The sequence below is a fragment of the Salmo trutta genome, chromosome 2 (genome assembly GCF_901001165.1).
Source record: "Salmo trutta chromosome 2, fSalTru1.1, whole genome shotgun sequence".
NCBI classification, from domain to species: Eukaryota; Metazoa; Chordata; class Actinopteri; order Salmoniformes; family Salmonidae; genus Salmo; species Salmo trutta.
In genome coordinates, this window is record NC_042958.1 from 70,090,502 (window position 1) to 70,112,083 (window position 21,582).

General features: G+C 41.7%; 1 protein-coding gene across 1 annotated transcript; it reads left to right on the forward strand.

Moving 5' to 3' along the window:
• The first annotated feature begins 1,423 nt into the window (after positions 1 to 1,423).
• Positions 1,424 to 21,322, forward strand: kcnh6b (potassium voltage-gated channel, subfamily H (eag-related), member 6b). Its single transcript, XM_029713052.1, has 11 exons — positions 1,424 to 1,658; positions 15,233 to 15,658; positions 16,102 to 16,495; positions 16,688 to 16,914; positions 17,325 to 17,577; positions 19,143 to 19,336; positions 19,531 to 19,642; positions 19,732 to 19,992; positions 20,147 to 20,336; positions 20,576 to 20,768; positions 20,914 to 21,322. The coding sequence occupies exons 1-11, from the start codon at positions 1,518 to 1,520 to the stop codon at positions 21,196 to 21,198; spliced, it is 2,676 nt and encodes an 891-aa protein (XP_029568912.1). The 5' UTR covers positions 1,424 to 1,517; the 3' UTR covers positions 21,199 to 21,322.
• The last annotated feature ends 260 nt before the right edge of the window (positions 21,323 to 21,582 follow it).

Here is a 21,582-nt window from a genome sequence, read left to right on the forward strand (position 1 = left end):
GACATTTTCTCAGAGGAGATACGTTTTTAAAACTGTCTCTGACTTTTATTTGTGGTGGAACAAGTTGCTGAACCAGTTGCTTGTTGGAACATTCTGTGGAGGACCATCTTAGTGGAACTAGTATCCTGAGGGGATATCCTTTCTGTCTCTCCCAGGGACATGAGGGCGGATTGGGGAGCCCAGGGTGGGGAAGTGCGCGTCACCACCAGTAAGTCTGTCTGCATTCGAAATTGCAACCTATTCCCTATGTAGTACACTTGTTTTATGGGCAAAAGTAGCATACGTAGGGAGTAGGGTGCCATTTCAGACATTCCCTCTGTCAGTGTTAAAATACATTCAAAATCAATTTTGTGCTTGCTCAACAGACCTGGGTTCAAATACTATTTCAAAAATCTCAATTACTTTCACATACATTTTGAAGTATGTATTCAGATATATTTTATTTGACAAGACAAGTTGTTTAATATTTTTAATTATTTGGAAATACACTTAGAAAGTATTTGAAAAACTGTAATACACTAACTCAAATACACTCCCATGCATTTAACCCAGGTATTTCAAAATAGTATTTGAAATAAGTATTTGAACATACTAGTTGGTTTTGACAAATAACCATTCAAATACTCAAATAAAAAAGTACTTGTTTTGGGCTGTGTACACAGAAATTATTTGAAATACCAGATATTCAAATACACACGTATTTGAAGCCAGGTCTTTTGCTCGCAACCTAATAATAATAAAGTTTCCTTTTTAAAAGCCATTATTCTAATGTTTGTCATAGCAATGTACATGAATTCTAGTCCTGAAATCATGTCAAACATAGTCAAACATTTCCTCCCCCTACTAAAATGGAGGTCGGAATTAATTCAAAGGAGTGTTGTAGCGCTGCGCATGGCGCTACAGACAATGTGCCTTTTAAAAGGCTATTTCCCTGACATTCTACAACGTGCCTTTGAATGATTCCGACCGGAGGCAATGAAAATAGGGATGTTTATGTGTTTTCTGGTATGCATCTACATCAACAAGAGTGCAATTTGTCACAGATACAGTAAAAGAAAATTGGTGTGATGGGGAAACACCCCCATTACCTCATTTAGCTGCCACAAATTAGGGGAGGGGAGATATGCACCTTAATTTAGGTAACTATATGGATTTTCTTTTAGCATCACAACACTCCAAACTTGTGGGGAGTTTTGAAAAGAGAAGGGGAGCTGAAAGGTTGAATTCTGCCACAATAGTCACTCTATAATAGGATATTTGCTAATTCTAGTCTCTTGTGACAAACTTGGTTCTGGGTCAAGATAGGAAATCATATTTTGGTTCTTCATCAAAATGTTAATAAGCAAATGCATACATAACCACATTGGGACTCATGTCATTGTCTTTTTAACTAAACATGGGTGCCTGTTTTTCTTTGTCTCCTGTCATTGGCCCCGAATTACCTGTCTGGTGGGAACACTGGAGCTCCATCAGACCTCCAGCTTTGCCAGCTGAACTCCACGTCCGACTCTGACCTAATGAAGACTTGGGGAACAGCCAACCGGGCCCCCCCTCCCTTCAAACCCGACATGCTGTCCCCCCCAGCCTCCAGGGTGGAGCTCCTTGCCTCAGCCAAGGTGAAGGAGCGCACACAGAACGTCACAGAGAAGGTCACACAGGTAGGGTGGTGTGTGTGTGTGTGTGTGTGTGTGTGTGTGTGTGTGTGTGTGTGTGTATAAGTATAGTATAAAAATGTATACAGTGTATTCACACCCCTTTGCCACATTTTGTGTTACAGCCTGAATTCAAATTGATTAAATGTAGATTTTGTGTCACTGGCCTACACACAATACCCAATCATGTCAAAGTGGAATTATGTTAATAAAAAAATGTTAAGCTGAAATGTCTTGATTCAGTAAGTAGTCAACCCCTTTGTTATACAGCAAGCCTAAATAAGTTCAGGAATAAACATTTGCTTAACAAGTCACATAATAAGTTGCCTGGACTCTCTGTGTGCAATAGTAGTGTTTAACATGATTTTCGAATGACTACCTCCTCTCTGTACCCCACACATACAATTATCTATAAAGTCCCTCAGTTGAGCAGTTAATTTCAAACACAGATTCAACCACAAGGGAGTTGAATCTGTGTTTGAAATGCCTTGCAAAGAAGGGCACCTATCAGCAACCATCACTCCTGTGTTCCAATGGCACATTGTGTTAGCTAATCCAAGTTTATCATTTTAAAGGGCTAATTGATCATTAGAAAACCCTTTTGCAATTATGTTAGCACAGCTGAAAACTGTTCAGGAATAAACATTTAATATCATATCATGTCATATAATAGTAGGCATCACTTCCAGTATAGGGACAGGGGAATAGTGTAGAAATGTAGAAACTAGATAGTGTAGAAATGCCATAAGTTAGCATAGAAAGGCGAAACATTCTAGGGGAAGGTCTCCACCTCTCCACACACACACATTTCTAATCAAAGTTACACAACTTGCATAGAGCTGTCTCCGATCGCTCACTGAATTTATTTGCTCAATGCGGTGCTTTGTTGGTGTATTGAGATTTGTCCTCTAACCCGTGACTCATACTGACTTGGCACCCTACAGGGAAATCATTGATGCCTGGTATCAGTATTAGGGCACGTGGGAGGCAATGTGGTTGACCAGCTAGTGGAAAAATCACTACGGGGGTTGAATAGATGTTATATCTCCTGGGTGTGGAGAATGGCTGGCTGCCACTGTCCAATCTATGCCTGCTGGAGCCCCAGGGACAGTATCCTGGTTCAGTGCCATGGTATAATGTGTGTTTGATATCAGTGAAGGACAACAGGGTGTAGTTTTGTACTGTGCAGTCTATAATGCATGTATGGGACCCATGGCCATGACTGTTGACCTTTCTGTCAAAAGGTGATTAGCACATTTAATTGAATCCAATTGAAATGGACATCAACTTAAAGGCTTCATAGAGCATTCCTAGTCTTCATGAGCCCTATATACAGTACCAGTCAAAAGTTTGGAGACACCTACTCATTCCAGGGTTTTTATTTATTTTTACTATTTTCTACATTGTAGAATAATAGTGAAGACATAATTATGAAATAACACATATGGAATCATGTAGTAACCCAAAAAGTGTTAAATCAATATGTTTTATGTTTTATATTCTTTAAAGTAGCCTTGATGACAGCTTTGCACACTCTTGGCATTTTCTCAACCAGCTTCATGAGGAATGCTTTTCCAACAGTCTTGAAGGAGTTCCCACATATGCTGAGCACTTGTTGGCTGCTTTTCCTTCACTTTGTGGTCCAAATCATATCAATTGGGTTGGGTTGGGTGATTGTGGAGGCCAGGTCAGCTGATGCAGCACTCCATCAATCTCTTTCTTGGTCAAATAGCCCTTACACAGCCTGGAGGTGTGTTTTGGGTCATTGTCCTGTTAAAAAACAAATGATAGTCCCATTAAGCGCAAACCAGATGGGATGGCATATTGCTGCAGAATGCTGTGGTAGCCATGCTGGTTAAGTGTGCCATGAAATCTAAATAAATCACAAACTATGTCACCAGCAAAGCACCATCACAACTCTTCCTCCATGCTTCACGGTGGGAACCACATATGAAGAGATCATCCGTTTACCTACTCTGCATCTCACAAAGACACAGTGGTTGGAACCAATAATCTCAAATTTGGACTCATCAGACCAAAGGACAGATTTCCACCGGTCTAATGTCCATTGCTTGTGTTTCTTGGCCCAAGCAAGTGTCTTCTTATTATTGGTGTCCTTTAGTGGTGGTTTAGTGAAGGCAGTCTCCTCTGAACAGTTGATGTTGAGATGTCTGTTACTTGAACTCTATGAAGCATTTATTTGGGCTGCAATTTATGAGGCTGGCAACTCTAATGAAATTGTCCTCTGCAGCAGAGGTAACTCTGGGTTTCCTTTCCTGTGGCGGTCCTCATGAGAGCCAGTTTCATCATAGCGCTTCATGGTTTTTGCGACTGCACTCTAAGAAACTTTCAAAGTTCTTGATATGTTCCGTATTGACTGACCATCATGTCTTAAAGTAAGGATGGACTGTCGTTTCCCTTTGTTATTTGAGCTGTACTTGCCATAATATGGACTTGGTCTTTTACCGAATAGGGCTATCTTCTGTATACCAACCCTACCTTGTCACAACACAACTGATTGGCTCAAACGCATTAAGGAAAGAAATTCCACAAGTTAACTTTTAACAAGGCACACCTGTTAAGTTTGATTTGTTTAACACTTTTTTTAGTTACTACATGATTCCATATGTGTTATTTCATAGGTTTTATGTCTTCACTATTATTCTACAATGTAGGAAATAGTAAAAATAAATAAAAACCCTGGAATGAGTAGGTGTGTCAACTTTTGACTGGTACTGTAAATTGAACAAAAATATAAAAGCAATATACAACAATGTGTGTATTGAACATTTCTGGGATCTTTTATTCCAGCTCATGAAACATGGGACCAACACTTTACATGTTGCATTTTATATTTTTGTTCAGTGTAGATGCTTCACAAATCATGAATAAACAAGGTCATAGTAGAGGGTGATGTAGCCTAAAATGTCATTACATCTGGTGCTTTTCCATATGGGCCATAACCCTTTTCCCGCCCTTTTTATGGCATGGCATTCGCTTATTAATGATTTCTGAAGCATGTAGGCCTTATAAATAATTTATGAAGGCTTCCTTTGTCTCTGGTTTCTTTGCCCCTTTTTCCACCTTTTGGTTTCTCTTACTGTGTCCCTCTTTCTTCCTTTCTCTTTCTCTCTCTTACTTTCTATTTTTATTCAAATGGGATCAGTATTAGTGGTGTGCGGGGTCAGCTGTTTTTCCACCTGCAACTGCCCTCAATTGCTAATGAAAATCGCTGGGGAAACAAAGCCAGTAAAAAAGCCATATTGCAACTTTTGTTGTGATATTTGCTCTATAACCCATTCGTTCATACTCCACTGTGATATACAATAAGGCTGTGACAATAAAAAAAACAAGTCACACGGTGGCGGAATAAATTCAACTACACATAAGTTTGTTTCATCACAAAACCGGAGAGAAACATCCGGAGAGCAACAACAAAGCAAATATTGCATGTAACAAACAGTTATATAACCTGCAGCGTGTTCAAGCAAGTTAATGTTTGACAGTTTACTAAACAACTACTGATTTAAAACCACAGTTATCACAAGTCAGCACAAAGACAATTGGAGTACTGCCTCCGCTATTCCAGGACTATTTCAACTTCAACCTCATCAAATCAACAAGGCTATATATGCTTAGTTTAATACTCTGAAAACAAACTTAGAGATACCAAAAACTTTTTTTTAGAAATTGGGGACTCACCCTACTTGTAGACTAGTTGAACACCAATGCCGTCCTCCTCTCATGTTGGCAAAACAGTCTATGGCTTTGTACGCTTTGTTTTTGTTTTCATAGGCTAGCAAGCATTTTACCTAGGTAGCCTAACTTCCTCATATGGGCAACAATGAACCAGCTAAGTTAGCTAACTAGTTAACGTGAGCCTCCTAGGCTTACATATCGAACTTTGTCTCAGGCCATTCGCACAATATATGAATTTATGGTTGGATCAGAATCGCCATCATAATCATTGTTATGTACAGAGAATTAAGTCAAAACCACGAGTCCAAATCCCCATCTCCATCCAAGGCTTAGGAAAGGGAACCATTTTAGCAAGCTAGCGACGCAGAACATCAACACAAGCAGATCAGAAAGGGACACGTTTTTCTGACAATGATGACATTTGCTCAAGGATGTGATTTGATTGGTGTGAAGCCAAATCCAAACCGTTGTTTTACTGCTCCAGGACGATACTTTTTTTATCAAGGGAGGCCAAATGCCTGCTTGAATCTATCAAACGCAACGGCGGCAACATGCCATACTCTTTTGTTTCCATACAGCATCAGATATATGGCCTACACAGACAGTGGCGCTGTTTCCCTTGCTCTGATGATTTCTCCTGTGAGATTCAGCCACACAGACAAAATTAATTATTTTATCATTTTTATTGGTGAAATATTTGGGGAAGTCTGCCTTCCCTTGGCATCCATGAATGCACACTGCTGCTGCAAGCCTGACAATATGTGATAAAGTGACAATCTGAGGCGTACACCAACCCGCAAATATTTGTTTTATTTTATTTAACCAGATAAGTTGACTAAGAACACATTCTCATTTACATCAACAACCTGGGGAATAGTTACAGGGGAGAGGAGGGGGGATGAAAGAGCCAATTGTAAACTAGGGATGATTAGATTACCGTGATGGTTAGAGGGCCAGATTGGGAATTTTGCCAGGACACCAGGGTTAACACCCCTACTTTTATGGTAAGTTTCATGGGATCTTTAGTGACCACAGAGAGTCAAGACACCCGTTTAACATCCCAAAAAAACAACACCCGAAATAGGGCAACGTCCCCAATCACAGCCCTGGGGGAATGGGATTTATATATATATGTTTTTGACCAGTGGAAAGGGTGCCTCCTACTGGCCACCACCACTTCCAGCATCATTTGGTCTCCCATCCAGGACCAACCCTGCTTAGCTTCAAAAGCAAGCTAGCAGTAGGATGCAGGATGGTATGCTGCTGGCTTATAGAAATTGTGCTGTAGGCTAGTCAGGCTAGTCAATAAAAATTCCATGTCTTAGGTCAGTTAGGATCATCACTTTATTTTAAGAATGTGAAATGTCAGAATAATAATAGAGAGAATGATTTATTTCAGCTTTTATTTCTTTCATCACATTCCCAGTGGGTCAGAAGTTTACATACACTCAATTAGTATTTGGTAGCATTGCCTTTAAATTGTTGAACTTGGGTCACGTGTTTCAGGTAGACTTCTACAAGCTTCCCACAGTAAGTTGGGTGAATTCTGGCCCATTCCTTCTGACAGAGCTGGTGTAACTGAGTCAGTTTTGTAGGCCTCCTTGCCAGCACACGCTTTTTCAGTTCTGGCCACACATTTTCTATAGGATTGAGGTCAGGGCTTTGTGATGACCACTCCAATACCTTGACTTTGTTGTCCTTAAGCCATTTTGCCACAACTTTGGAAGTATGCTTGGGGTCATTGTACATTTGGAAGACCCATTTGCGACCAAGCTTCAACTTCCTGACTGATGCCTTGAGATGTTGCTTCAATATATCCACATCATTTTCTTGCCTCATGATGCCATCTATTTTGTGAAGTGCACCAGTCCCTCCTGCAGCAAAGCACCCCCACAACATGATGCTGCCACCCCCGTGCTTCACGGTTGGGATGGTGTTCTTCGGCTTGCAAGCGTCCCCCTTTTTCCTCCAAACATAATGATGGTCATTATGGCCAAACAGTTCTATTTTTGTTTCATCAGACCAGAGGACATTTCTCCAAAAAGTACGATCTTTGTCCCCATGTGCAGTAGTCTGGCTTTTTTATGGCGGTTTTGGAGCAGTGGCTTCTTCCTTGCTGAGCGGCCTTTCAGGTTATGTCGATATAGGACTCGTTTTACTGTGGATATAGATACTTTTGTACCTGTTTCCTCCAGCATCTTCACAAGGTCCTTTGCTGCTATTCTGGGATTGATTTGCACTTTTTGCGCCAAAGTACGTTAATCTCTAGGAGACAGAATGCGTCTCCTTCCTGAGTGGTATGACAGCTGCGTGGTCCCATGGTGTTTATATTTGCATACTATTGTTTGTACAGATGAACCTGGTACCTTCAGGCATTTGGAAATTGCTCCCAAGGATGAACCAGACTTGTGGAGGTCCACATATTTTTTTCTGAGGTCTTGGCTGATTTCTTTTGATTTCCCCATGATGTCAAGCAAAGAGGCACTGAGTTCGAAGGTAGGTCTTGAAATACATCCACAGGTACACCTCCAATTGACTCAAATTATGTCAATTAGCCTAACAGAAGCTTCTATAGCCATGACATCATTTTCTGGAATTTTCCAAGCTGCTTAAAGGCACAGTCAACTTGGTGTATTTAAACTTCTGACCCACTGAAATTGTGATACAGTGAATTATAAGTGAAATAATCTGTAAACAATTGTTGGAAAAATTACTTGTGTCGTGCACAAAGTAGATGTCCCAACCGACTTGCCAAAACTATAGTTTGTTTACAAAAAATGTGTGGAGTGGTTGAAAAACTAGTTTTAATGAATCCAACCTAAGTGTATGTAAACTTCCGACTTCAACTGTATAAACGCAACAACAATTTCACTAAGTTACAGTATATATATATATATATATATAAGGAAATCAGTCAATTAAAATAAACGTATTAGGCCCTAATATATAGATTTCAAATGACTGTGCAGGGACGCAGCCATAGGCCCACCCACTGTGGAGCAAGGCCCAGCCTATCAGAATGAGTTTCCCCCCACAAACAGGCTTTATTACAGACAGAAATACTCCTCAGTTTCATCAGCTGTCCAGGTGGCTGGTCTCAGATGATCCTGCAGGTGAAGATTTCGGATGTGGGAGGTCATGGGCTGGCGTGGTTACACATGGTCTGCAGATGTGAGGCCGGTTGGACGTACTGCCAAATTCTCTAAAAAGACATTAAATTCTCTGGCAACAGCTCTGGTGGTCATTCCTGCAGTCAGCATGCCAAATGCATCTGTTGAATTGTGTTGCGCCTTAGTTGGTGGGGGTTCTTACAGGACCCTAACTGCCCAACTGAAACTTTAGATTTGAATTTGAAAGGACAGCCGGTGCAGGCACTTAACTTAAATTGAGATATTAACATTTTTCAGTTAAGTGCCTGCACCTGCTGTCCTTTCAAATTCAAATCCAAAAGTTCAGTTGGGCAGTTAGGGTCCTACAAGAACCCCCATCAACTAAGGCGGTTCCTCAATGAATCCTCTATTTTCAGTGACAAGAACCATAAGGTTCTTCGAAGAACGTTGAGGATCTTAGAAGAACATTTGTTGAACCCCTAATTTGTAGAGTGTAGAAGACTAATAAACCCTTGCTTACCAGAATAATGTCATAAATGATAGAATTAATGCTTCAATTTAGTTAACATCGTAAAGTTTTTTTCTGTCATCTCTGCTTCTTTTATGGAGCTAATACATTTAGGGACCAGGGAGAAAATGCAATAAATAACTCAAAAAAGTATGGAACAGTAAGCCGTGAAAATGACATGTTTCTGATAAAATATGCATCTAAGCCCAACTGAAATCTTATGTGGTTAAAATACTTGTCACGATCCTCTTCGTCAGAAGATATGTTGAAATCGCTGTCGGAAAAAGTGGACCAATATGCAGCGGATTGCGTGCTCATCATAATTTATTATAATGTGAACACCACGAACAAAAACAAGAAAACAATGACCGACAGGAACAGTATAGCAGGCTACACACGTATAGCAGTGCTAAAACAACTACCCACAAACAACAAGACCAAACACACCCTAATATATAGGACTCCCAATCAAAGGCAACTAGAAAACACCTGCCTTCAATTGAGAGTCCATACCCCAATTAACTAACATAGAAACAGAACAGATAGAAAACCCATAGAAACACAAACATAGAAAAGAAACCCAAAACCCCGGAATACATAAACTAACTACCCTCTGCCACGTCCTGACCAAACTACAATAACAAATAATCCTCTATACTGGTCAGGACGTGACAATACTATTAGCTTTTATGATGCTGATAAAGATATATACATCTGTAGAGGTGCTAACTGCGCATTCGTATTCTCTGAAGATGCTGAATGAAATATATATTTCTCCACTCCTGTTCCCGAGTCAAAATTTAAATTTGGTGTATCATTTTACTGCAAGAAATAGTTAATTCTGCAGGAGTTAATATTAAGGATAGGTTATAGACATGCAGTCAGTGTCCAGATTTCAGTTTCCATTTAACCCATTTGAACAGTAGGCTAAAGTTACCGTGGCGTGCCTAAGGCCTATTTGAAGTCCCCATCTTGTGACAGTCGAATGAGTATAGCGCCTCACAATCATCACACATACTGTAACATAGGCATTGCTATCATCCTCTATTTCCATTACGCCAAATCTTTCCCAAACCATACTTTTCTGGCCCTCTCTTTTCTTTATTTTCAACTCTCCATTTCACAGCTTTTCCCTTACTGAAATCAACTCAAACATTGTCCTTTTTGCTTCAGTGGATCAAGGTTAACTTTTTCTGATGGTTCTTAAAAGCGTTTAGCGATTGGCTTGTAGGCTATTTGGCATATGTAAAGTTAGGCCTTAAAGCTTATGCAGTAATGATAGATAGCCTAAAAATAATGAAAGAAAAACCAAAATGATAGATATAAATTGCACAACAATTATATATTTTATGATTTTTTTTATGTATTGTTTTCGCTTTATTGAAACCTGAGGAAAATCCATCCAGGAAGTGGGATTTTGTTGATGTGGGTATTTTCAAATGAATGCCTATACAGTATCTAATGGGCTAGGACCAAGATTGCAGTTGCTATGGCTTCCACTAGATGTCAACAGTCTTTAGACATTGTTTCAGGCTTGTTTTCTGAAAAATTAAGAAGAACGAGACCTTTTTGTCAGTGGACTGAGGAAGAATGCAGAGTTGGTTTGCGTGCATGACCGATTGCGCGCCCTTCATTGTTTTTCCTTTCTATTGAATACGCTATTGTCCGGTTGAAATATTGTTGATTATTTAGACAATTGACAACCTGAGGATTAATTATAAACATCGTTTGACATGTTTCAACAAACTTTACCGGTACTATTAGGATGTATTCGTCTGCATGTTTTGACCACCTTGGAACCAGTGGATTACTGAAGAAAACTCGCCAACAAACTGAGTTTTTGGGATATAAAGAGGGACTTTATCAAACAAAACGAACATTTATTGTGTATCTGGGACTCTTGTGACTGCAACCATATGAAGCTCTTCAAAGGTAAGTGATCAATTTTATCACTATTTCTGACTTTTGTAATTCCTTTACTTGGTTGTAAAATGTTTGTATGCTTTTGTAAGCGAGGCGCTGTCCTCAGATAATCACATGGTATGCTTTTGCCGTAAAGCCTTTTTGAAATCTGACAAAGCAGCTGGATTAACAAGAAGTTAATCTTTAAGCCGATGTATAACACTTGTATTTTTTATAAATGTTTATTATGACTATTTCTGTATTTTGAATTTGGCACTCTGCAATTTCACCGGATGTTGTCGAGGTGGGTCGCTATCGCAACGCCTGCGCCAGAAATGATAACTTTGATGTTAACATATCTAGTTTTACGATATAGAAATGTATATTTGTAAGTAAGTAACCATCTGTCTTATGTAACCATACCAAACGTATGAAATCATACTAATTTGAGTGCCGGATTTATGTTTACTATGTTACGTCTAGTCTGAGACCAGGCTGGGCAGACAGTTAAACCGTTGGGACTGTGGGTTATGAGTCAACCCGAGCATCACTAATCAGTATTGTGTGTTTGTCGGGGTGGGGTACTCATGAGAGGCAGGACCACATGCTGCTTTGAACAACAGTTTATGAAAATTAGCCAGTTCACAGATGTCCACCAGATGGGAGAGTATTTGAGGACTAGAGTCAGTTTGTAAACACAGGTGTTCCCCCGATCTCACGCCTGATTGATTATGAACATAATCAGAGACAAGGTTATCAGACAGCAAGATCCCTTATTCCTCTCCAACTATAAATGTGAAAGGGAGAAAATACCTTACAGCTAGCTATCTGTTGTCTTTTCTATGTGATCTGGAGTTAATCAGCGACACTATTGCTATGCTGGGGTTGTGATAGACAATAGTTGACTACTTTGTCCATAAGAGCTGGTCTGGATGGCTTTGTTAAGGCGGTAAATTAGTTAATAGACCAATAAGAAAGAGTTCCAAAACTCTGCAAATAAAAACTAGTTTTCCTCTCCCCACTCAGCCCACTGACAGTCCTAGCAAAATTCTTGCTTGAGAAATTGCTCTTCGCTAAGAAGCTATTGTTTCTTTTTGACCATTTTAATTGAAAAACAATCACAGTAAGGTACTTAATTGTTCCCCAGAAATAATTTGATATTGAGATAAAAAAAAAATAGACCTTTAAGACGATATAATTTTTTGTATTTTTTATATTTACATTTATTTTGACCCTGAAAGTGGGCTAGGAGAAAATGTAATCCAGTGTTGCTTTAATCAGCCAACTTCAACTAACTTTAGCCATGGCTAACCAAAAACACAATAGGATTAAAATGGGGAAACAATGACAGAAGATATTTACAAATCCGAACCACAGATTTGTTTTTCTTGCGCAGATTACTACGTTCAAGGTAAGATTAAACATTTTAAGTAACAAGTAAAAAAAAAATAACTTGTCCTTTAAGAACTGTTGTTTTTGTGTGTGTTTGTTATGTAGTACATGGTGGAGGAAGTGCTTGAATATATATTTTAACGTTTTTGAATAGTGAATACTATAGACAGAAATGTACATCAATGTGAGTATAAATGAGCCTATTTCAATCTCACCCTCAATGTAACACGTTATGTACAGTCCCTTTAGAAAGTATTTATACCCCTTGACTTACAGCTGTGTCTTTCTGGGTAAGTCTCTAAGAGCTTTCCACACTTGGATTGTGCAACATTTGGCAATTTATTATAAAAACATTTATTTAAGCTCTGTCAAATTGGTTGTTGATCATTGCTAGAGAACCATTTTCAGGTCTTGCCATAGATTTTGAAGTAGATTTAAGTCAAAACTGTAACCTGGCCACTCAGGAACATTCACGGTCTTCTTGGTAAGCAACTCCAGTGTAGATTTGGCCTTGTGTTTTAGGTTATTGTCCTGATGGAAAGCAGACTGAACCAGGTTGTCTAGGTTTTTTCTGTGCTGAGCACAGCAGCTTGGTGAGAAGGTGACAATAGTTGGTGCAATAATTCGCAAATGGAAGAAACACAAAAGAACTGTCAATCTCCCTGGGCCTGGGGCTCCATGCAAGATCTCACCTTGGAGTTGCAATGATCATGAGAACGGTGAGGAATCAGCCCAGAACTACACGGGAGGATCTTGTCAATGATCTCAAGGCAGCTGGGACCATAGTCACCAAGAAAACAATTGGTAACACACTACACCGTGAAGGACTGAAATCCTGCAGCGCCCGCAAGGTCCCCCTGCTCAAGAAGCACATATACATGCCCGACTGAAGTTTGACAATGAACATCTGAATTATTCAGAGGACAACTGGGTGAAAGTGTTGTGGTCAGATGAGACCAAAATGGAGCTCTTTGGCATCAACTCAACTCGCTGTGTTTGGAGGAGGAGGAATGCTGCCTATGACCCCAAGAACACCATCCCCACCGTCAAACATGGAGGTGGAAACATTATGCTTTGGGGGGGTTTTTCTGCTAAGGGGACAGGACATCTTCACCGCATCAAAGGGACGATGGATGGGGCCATGTACTGTCAAATCTTGTGTGAGAATCTCCTTCCCTCAGCCAGGGCAGTGAAAATGGGTCGTGGATGGGTATTCCAGCATGACAATGACCCAAAACACACGGCCAAGGCAACAAAGGAGTGGCTCAAGAAGAAGCACATTAAGGTCCTGGAGTGGCCTAGCCAGTCTCCAGACCTTAATCCCATAGAAAATCTGTGGAGGGAGCTGAAGGTTCGAGTTGCCAAACGTCAGCCTCGAAACCTTAAAGACTTGGAGAAGATCTGCAAAGAGGAGCGGGACAAAATCCCTCCTGAGATGTGTGCAAACCTGGTGGCCAACTACAAGAAACGTCTGACCTCTGTGATTGCCAACAAGGGTTTTGCCAACAAGTACTAAGTCATGTTTTGCAGAGGGGTCAAATACTTATTTCCCTCATTAAAATGCAAATCATTTTATAACATTTTTGACATGTGTTTTTCTGGATTTCTTAGTTGTTATTCTGTCTCTCACTGTTCAAATAAACCTACCATTAAAATTATAGACTGATCATTTCTTTGTCAGTGGGCAAATGTACAAAATCAGCAGGGGATTAAATACTTTTTTCCCTCACTGTAAAGTCCAAAGAACAAGCCTGTAGGAGATTACTAGAAACGAACTCTGTTTAACGTTACCCTTTCATCTGTGGATTAATTGTCGGAGTAGAGGACAAATTAACTAGCAACAGAAAGCTAGCTAGCTATTGTCATAAATGTTTAATACTTTTTGACCTGTTCCCAAATTAATATAGTTGGTTCAGAGTTTGTTTTGATATTTCAACCTGTGTGTCCCGATCGCGTCTGGTGTGGGTGGAAAAAAATCTACATACGCACGATGGTGATCTGGTCAGTATGTTACTTTAGTACCTTGTTGCAAACAGGATGCATGTGTTGGAATATTTATATTCTGTACAGGCTTTCTTCTTTTCATTCTTCCAATTAGGTTAGTATTGTGGAGTAACTGCAATGTTGTTGATCCATTCTCAGTTTTCTCATATCACAGCCATTAAACTCTAACGGTTTTAAATTCACCATTGCCCTCATGGTGAAATTCCTGAGCAGTTTCCTTCCTCTTCAGCAACTGAGTTAGTGACTGGGTGTATTGGCAACTGCATCTCTGTAGTGACTGGGTGTATCGATACACCATCCAAAGTGTAATTAATCGTCACCATGCTCAAAGGGATATTCAATGTCTGCTTTTTTTACCCATTTACCAATAGGTGCCCTTCTTTGCAAGATATTGGAAAACTGCCCTGGTCTTTGTGGTTGAAATTCACTGCTCGACCGAGGGACCTGGTTTATGGGGCTACAGAGATGGGGTAGTTATTAAACAAATCACGTTAAACACTTATTGCACACAAAGTGAGTCCATGCAACTTATTATGTGATTTAAGTTTTACTCATAAACTTATTTAGGCTTGCCATAACAAAGGGGTGGAATACTTATTGACTAAAAAAAATGCAGTTTTTAATTTGTAAAAATTCCACTTAGACATTATGGGGTATTGTGTGTAGGCCAGTGATAAAAACAAATCTCAATTTAATCCATTTTAATTTCAGGATGTAACACCCAAACGTGGAAAAGGTCAAGGGGTGTGAATACTTTCTCAAGGCACCGTATCTGTTTACTGAGAAAAGCAATACATGAACATATACACAATCAGTAGGCTACAGCAGGTTGCACTACTTGCCTTCAAATCGAATTAACAAAGTAATAAGTATTGATTAGTAATTGGTGTGCGAGCACTTGCTGAATGCCTCTGGCCCCACTCTATGCTGATGAAACACTCAAATATAATTTGGATCTCTGTTAGGTTCTGTCTCTGGGTGCTGACGTCCTACCGGAGTACAAAATCAAGGCCCCGGTCACCCACGCATGGACCATGCTGCACTACAGCCCTGTCAAAGCGGCGTGGGACTGGGTCATCCTCCTCCTGGTCCTCTACACAGCCCTCTTCACCCCCTACTCGGCCGCCTTCCTATTGGATGAGCGTGGGGACTCGCTGCGGCGGCGTTGCGGCTATACCTGCAATCCACTAAACGTGGTGGACCTCATGGTGGATGTACTGGTCATTGTGGATATCGGGATCAACTTTCGCACAACGTTCGTCAACCCCAACGACGAGGTGGTGACCCAGCCGTGGAAGATCGCTGTGCATTACCTCAAGGGGTGGTTTGCCATCGACCTGGTGGCCGCCCTACCCTTCGACCTGCTTATCTTCCGCTCAGGGTCTGACGAGGTGAGAATAATGCAACCAACCTTTTTGGTGGGCTAACACTTTACTTGAAGCCAACAGGTATAATGCATTATAAAGCATTTACGCCTTTAATAAGACATCAAAAGTGGGTTAATCTCTCAATGATCCTGAGTAAATACCAACCAGATAGGCATAGAATATTTTAACCCTTATAAGACAATATAAAGGTTAAAGCTTATTTAGCGGACATGAGTTGGGCTCATGCAATAAAAAAAAGTCAGTTGCCATCAGTCCAAGAAAGAATTCCCTTTTGATCTAATGGTCAAGATGCTGGTTTCTCCCGTGGGAGAGCGGGTTTCAGATCCCAGATTACTTATTTAAAACAAAATTTGCTAGTAACCTGTAGCCATTTTCCCATCAATTCATTCTGCATCTCTTTTCCCATCTTCTCGCTACTGTTCTCAATAAATGCCCACCTACTAAAGATGGCCACCTTGATTGGCCTGCTGAAAACAGCGCGGCTGCTTCGGTTGGTTCGTGTGGCGCGGAAGCTCGACCGCTACTCGGAGTACGGGGCAGCTGTCCTCTTCCTGCTCATGTGCACCTTTGTGCTCATCGCCCATTGGCTGGCCTGTATCTGGTACGCTGTTGGCTACGTGGAGAGGCCCTACACTGAGACAGGTTGGCTGGACAACCTGGCTGAGCAGCTGGGCAAGGCGTACAACGCAAGTGAACCTGGCTCGGGTCCGTCCGCTAAGGACTATTACATCACTGCACTCTACTTTACCTTCAGCAGCTTGACCAGTGTGGGCTTTGGGAACGTCTCCCCCAACACCAACTCAGAGAAGCTCTTCTCCATCTGTGTTATGGTTATTGGCTGTAAGTCCCTAAATGTTAAATTTACTCAGACCACATTCACAATCCATACACATTGCATTCAATAGCACATTTCATAAATACTTATGTCAACAACTGCAAGATATTTTTATTATGTCACTTATACTGCATTATCAACGTGCAATTGTTGACATAAGCCTTTATAAGCCCCATTGGCTCCTCCTCATTCTCCAGCTCTCATGTACGCCAGCATCTTTGGAAACGTGTCGGCCATCATCCAGCGCCTATACTCAGGGACGACGCGCTACCACACCCAGATGCTGCGGGTCAAGGAGTTTATCCGCTTCCACCAGATCCCCAGCGGGCTTCGCAACCGCCTGGAGGAGTACTTCCAGCACGCCTGGTCCTACACCAATGGCATTGACATGAATGCAGTGAGTAGAAAACCGGCCACCAAACTCGTAAGAAACACTTTCTTCGGTAACACTTTACGTAAAACCTGCAGGTATAATGCATTATGATGCAGTTATAATGCATTGTAAGACTTGTCATGAGCATGTATGACCTCCTTACGTCTTATAATCCTGTCATCATGATCCTGACTAAATACCAGCCATTTTCAGTCAGTTAGGGTGTAGTACATTGAGAAATAACATATTATAAGCCTGAAGAAATTATAAAGGCTATGCGCTTATAACATGTTATAAAGCATTATACCTGTAGACTATCTTCTGGTCAACAAATCTATTCAAATCTCCAAGGCATCTAGCGTAATAAACTGCAGTGCTGAAAACTCAGTTCACATTGAGAATGCCCGATTGCAAAATGACTGATTTTGACATTTATGTTGACTTTCCATCTTCCTCCCAAGGTGCTGAAGGGTTTTCCAGAGTGCTTGCAGGCTGATATATGTCTGCACCTGAACCGCAGTCTGCTGCAAAACTGCAAGGCGTTCCGGGGGGGCAGCAAGGCCTGTCTGCGGGCTCTGGCAATGTGCTTCAAGACTGTGCATGCCCCACCAGGGGATACACTCATCCACTCTGGAGACATCCTCAACTCTCTCTTCTTCATCACTCGCGGTACCATCCAGGTCACCCATGATGATGTCGTGGTGGCCATACTGGGTAAGGAAGGCTATGAAATCTATTGTTCAGTTCGCTGCAGCTGGAACGAGCTGCAACAAACACTCAAACTGGACAGTTTTATCTCAGTCTCTTCATTCAAATACTCAATCATGGACACTTACTGACAGTTGTGGCTGCTTGGCGTGATATTGTTGTCTCTACCTTCTTGCACTTTGTGCTGTTGTCTGTGCCCAATAATGTTTGTACCATGTTGTGTGCTGCTACCATGCTGTGTTGTTTCTGCCATGCTATGTTGTTGTCTTAGGTCTCTCTTTATGTAGTGTTCTCGTAGTGATGTGTGTTTTGTCCTATATTATTTTTTTAATCCCAGCCCCCGTCCCCGCAGGAGGCCTTTTGCCTTTTGGTAGGCCATCATTGTAAATAAGAATTTGTTCTTAACCGACTTGCCTAGTGAAATAAATACGTGTCAGATCTGCTGCATTGACTTTAGCTATATGTTATTCATTGATGTCTTTCAAACTATTTTAGAAATGTAAATGTAGTTTCTGAAGATCATTTTCCTTCTCATGTCTATGGTTAACAGCAGAAAGAGGCAAAATATTCTATTTACCGTAAATTCCGGACTATAAGCCGCAACTTTTTTCCCAGGCTTTGAACCTCGCGGCTTAAACAACTATTATATGGATTTTTCCTGCTTTCAAATAAAAAAATTAAAAAACACATTCTGTGACGTGCTAAGTTTTTTGGCGGCATGAAGCTTTCATTAGACCAATGAAATTGCCGAACGGGTTATGGTCAAACAACTTTTTTGTTTACCGTTTAGATTAAATCGAGCGCTCTCAAACTTCCCATCATTCTGATTACGGTAGTCATTTTGTCACCCTCATCATGGCAAAGACACGGAGAAATGCATATGATGCAGCTTTCAAGTTGAAGGCGATTGATCTGGTTGTTGGAAAAGGAAATAGAGCTGCTGCACGGGAGCTTGGTCTTAATGAGTCGATGATAAGACGTTGGAAACAGCAGCGTGAGGAATTGACACATTGCAAAAAGACAACTAAAGCTTACTGCAAATTTGTTATTTTTTGTTACAAGCCGTGTTTCGTTAAAGCCTATTTATTTTTGTTACAAGCCGTGTTTCGTTAAAGCCTGTGTAAAGTTCATTTGTTTCAATGTACCGGTAGGCACCTGCGGCTTATAGACATGTGCGGCTTATTTATGTTGAAAATATATATATTTTTTTTTAATTCAATGGGTGCAGCTTATATTCAGGTGCGCTTAATAGTCCGGAAATTACGGTAAGGTATTTTCTGATTTTATTAAACAGATATAGAATGACAGTGGGGGAAGGATAGAGAAGTTGTCAAAGGGCAGTAGGTCAGACTCGAACCTATGCCGACACCGTAGACGTGTGCTGGAGGCTGTGGCATTGCCACTAGACCAGCCAGACCACAGCTAAATACAGTATCCTCTTAAACAGATGTGAATCATATACAATAACTACATCCTATAGTTCAGCATTCTTTAAAATTACAGCCATCTATAAGTGATGCCATCCCCCTTAATGTACTCTCACTGTCCCCCTTCCTCCCTCTATCCTGTAGGGAAGAATGACATCTTTGGGGAGCCTATCCACATGTATGCAGAGCCAGGCAAGTCCAACTCTGACGTGCGCGCCATCACTTACTGTGACCTGCACCGGATTCAGAGGGATGACCTGCTCGAAGTTCTAGACATTTACCCAGGCTTTGCCGACAACTTTTGGGCAAACTTGGAGTTCACCTTTGACCTAAGAGATGTAAGAAAAACACACACACACGCACGCACGCAAGTGGCTAAACTGAGAAAATGGACACTTTTTATTTGGGATATTTATGGTATTGATGAACAAGATCCTTTTGGTTCACTGTGTCCAATGAAATGGGATTGTTGGCACTGTATTGGGATGTGTTCAGTTTGTGTCTTGCCATTTTTGTATGTCTGGTATGTCAGGCTGACCAGGTCCCACCAATACTGTTGGCTGATGATTCTGGTGATGATTGTGGATACAGTCGTAGTAAGCCACGACACAGGGGACACTCCCTGGACTGTCGCAACGGTCCTGGTAAGTTAAGTTGATTAGTTGAATCAGGGGCTGTATGTATCAAGCGAGCTAGCTGTATGGACTTATTTTTTACATTCTACTTTGGACAGACGGCATGGACCAGGACGACCCGTACCCCTACCGCCAACGCCATTCAGCCCCACAGCCCCACTGGGAGGAGGGCTGCAGCTGTGAGTCGCCTTGCTCCCAGTCCAGCGAGGACCTAAACAATCCCCTAACCCAAGGGGGTAAGGTGGAGCTGTACCCTCCGGACGACGATTGGCTGGAATACTCCCCCTCAGTGGTGCGGCTGAAGCCCCCTAGTGGCTCCACAGTGGGCAGAGAGGCCCCCGTGGACAGGGCTCAACCAGGTACAGTATGATCAGTATGGTACCTCCATTTCAATTGTATGTTATGTAGCATTACTGGACCGGAGGGTTGCTGATTCGAATCCCAAAATAATCAAAAAGACACCAGTTGATCAACAATAACGTTTTGTTATTTTCACTGTGTAAATGTTTCCAGCCACCTCTAACCTCTCACCGAACATGTCTGGGTATGTTCAATACTGGCCAGAGAGGCAGTCGGTCCAGTACTCCAACAGGCAGTGGCGCTCCTCTTCGGTTCGGACCTCATACCACCCGCCCCCGTTCACAGAGGAGAGGCCCAGTGAGCTGGAGTCCCGACTGGAACTACTACAGTCACAGCTTAACAGGTGCGAGGAACAACACGCTTACTATTACAAAACTGTTGAGCCAGACAAACAGCTGAGCCTGCACGTTTTAGCTTATTTTCAACTTACCTAGGGTGCAACGCTGGCTGGTACAATCTGAAATAAAATGTTTACTGAGCTGAAATAAGATTCCAGAAATGTTCCATATGCACAAAAATTGCTTATTTAGCTCACATTTTGTGCACTAATTTGTTTACCCCACTTTATCCCTCCATTACCAGACTGGAGATTCAAATGACTGCCGATATCAACGTCATCCTGCAGCTGCTCCAAAGGCAGATAACGCCGGTACCGCCCGCTTACAGCACTGTGTCAGCCATAGACTCACCTGGCCTATATGGGACGGGAGCGCCAGTGTTGCACACCATGTACCAGATCCCACCCATACAGATGGACAACCAAGCATCCACGCAGGTAGGAATTCTGATACATGGAGAACATGATGGTGGACACAAAAACAAAATCTGTCAAAGCACCTGAAACATTCACAGAAGCTGTGTTACTGTAGTTAAACCTCCAACCTGTGACTGAATACTCACCCTTGATTGTTTTGTTGTAGAGCTCTGCCCAGCCTGACCTCAAATTACCCCTGAAATCCCAGGAGTCGCTGTCCAGCGGTATCCATCTGACTGTAGAGTCCGACGACACCATGTCCGTCACCCCGGAGATGGAGCCGACCGTGTCACTCTCCTCCCAGCCGACGGTCAAACGGTCACTGTCTCTCATGGAAACATCCAGACTAAGTGGCAGCCTCCGCTTCCCCTCATTGCCCGGGAACCTGGACGCCTCAGGGCAGGTGGAGATCCAGAAACATCTCTCAGATCCTTTGCTTTCTGTGACCTGAGACCCCTGTCCCTAGTTCTCCAAACCTGGGATCCTACAGACTGCTTCCACTCATATACAGATTGCAAGATAGTAGAAAAACATGTCTTTCCAGGCCCTGCCCATTAACAGCCCCTACCCCCTATGTACTGAGTAGGGGATGAGCTTTAACAGCCGTTACAAAGTCCTGCCAATTTTAGCCCCCACTAGCCTAAAAATCTATGAAATTGATGGGGACATGGCATGCGGAACTGTACGAAAAAGGTCAAATCATGTAACGTCAAACCAAATAATTTGTTGATTACAGTTGTTTTGGCCATGTTTATACAAGTACTGAATGCCCCCATCCCTTTCATAGATTTTTTGCTAGCATCGGCTAGGGTTAGCTGAAGATTTTAATGGCTGT

Bases quoted from the DNA above. Each gene is read 5' to 3' on its own strand.
- kcnh6b (XM_029713052.1), top strand. From the start codon at position 1,518: ATGAAGACTTGGGGAACAGCCAACCGGGCCCCCCCTCCCTTCAAACCC. The intron at 17,578-19,142 runs GTAAGGAAGGCT...TCTATCCTGTAG, and splicing joins TGTCGTGGTGGCCATACTGG to GGAAGAATGACATCTTTGGG. The intron at 20,337-20,575 runs GTGCGAGGAACA...CTCCATTACCAG, and splicing joins CTACAGTCACAGCTTAACAG to ACTGGAGATTCAAATGACTG.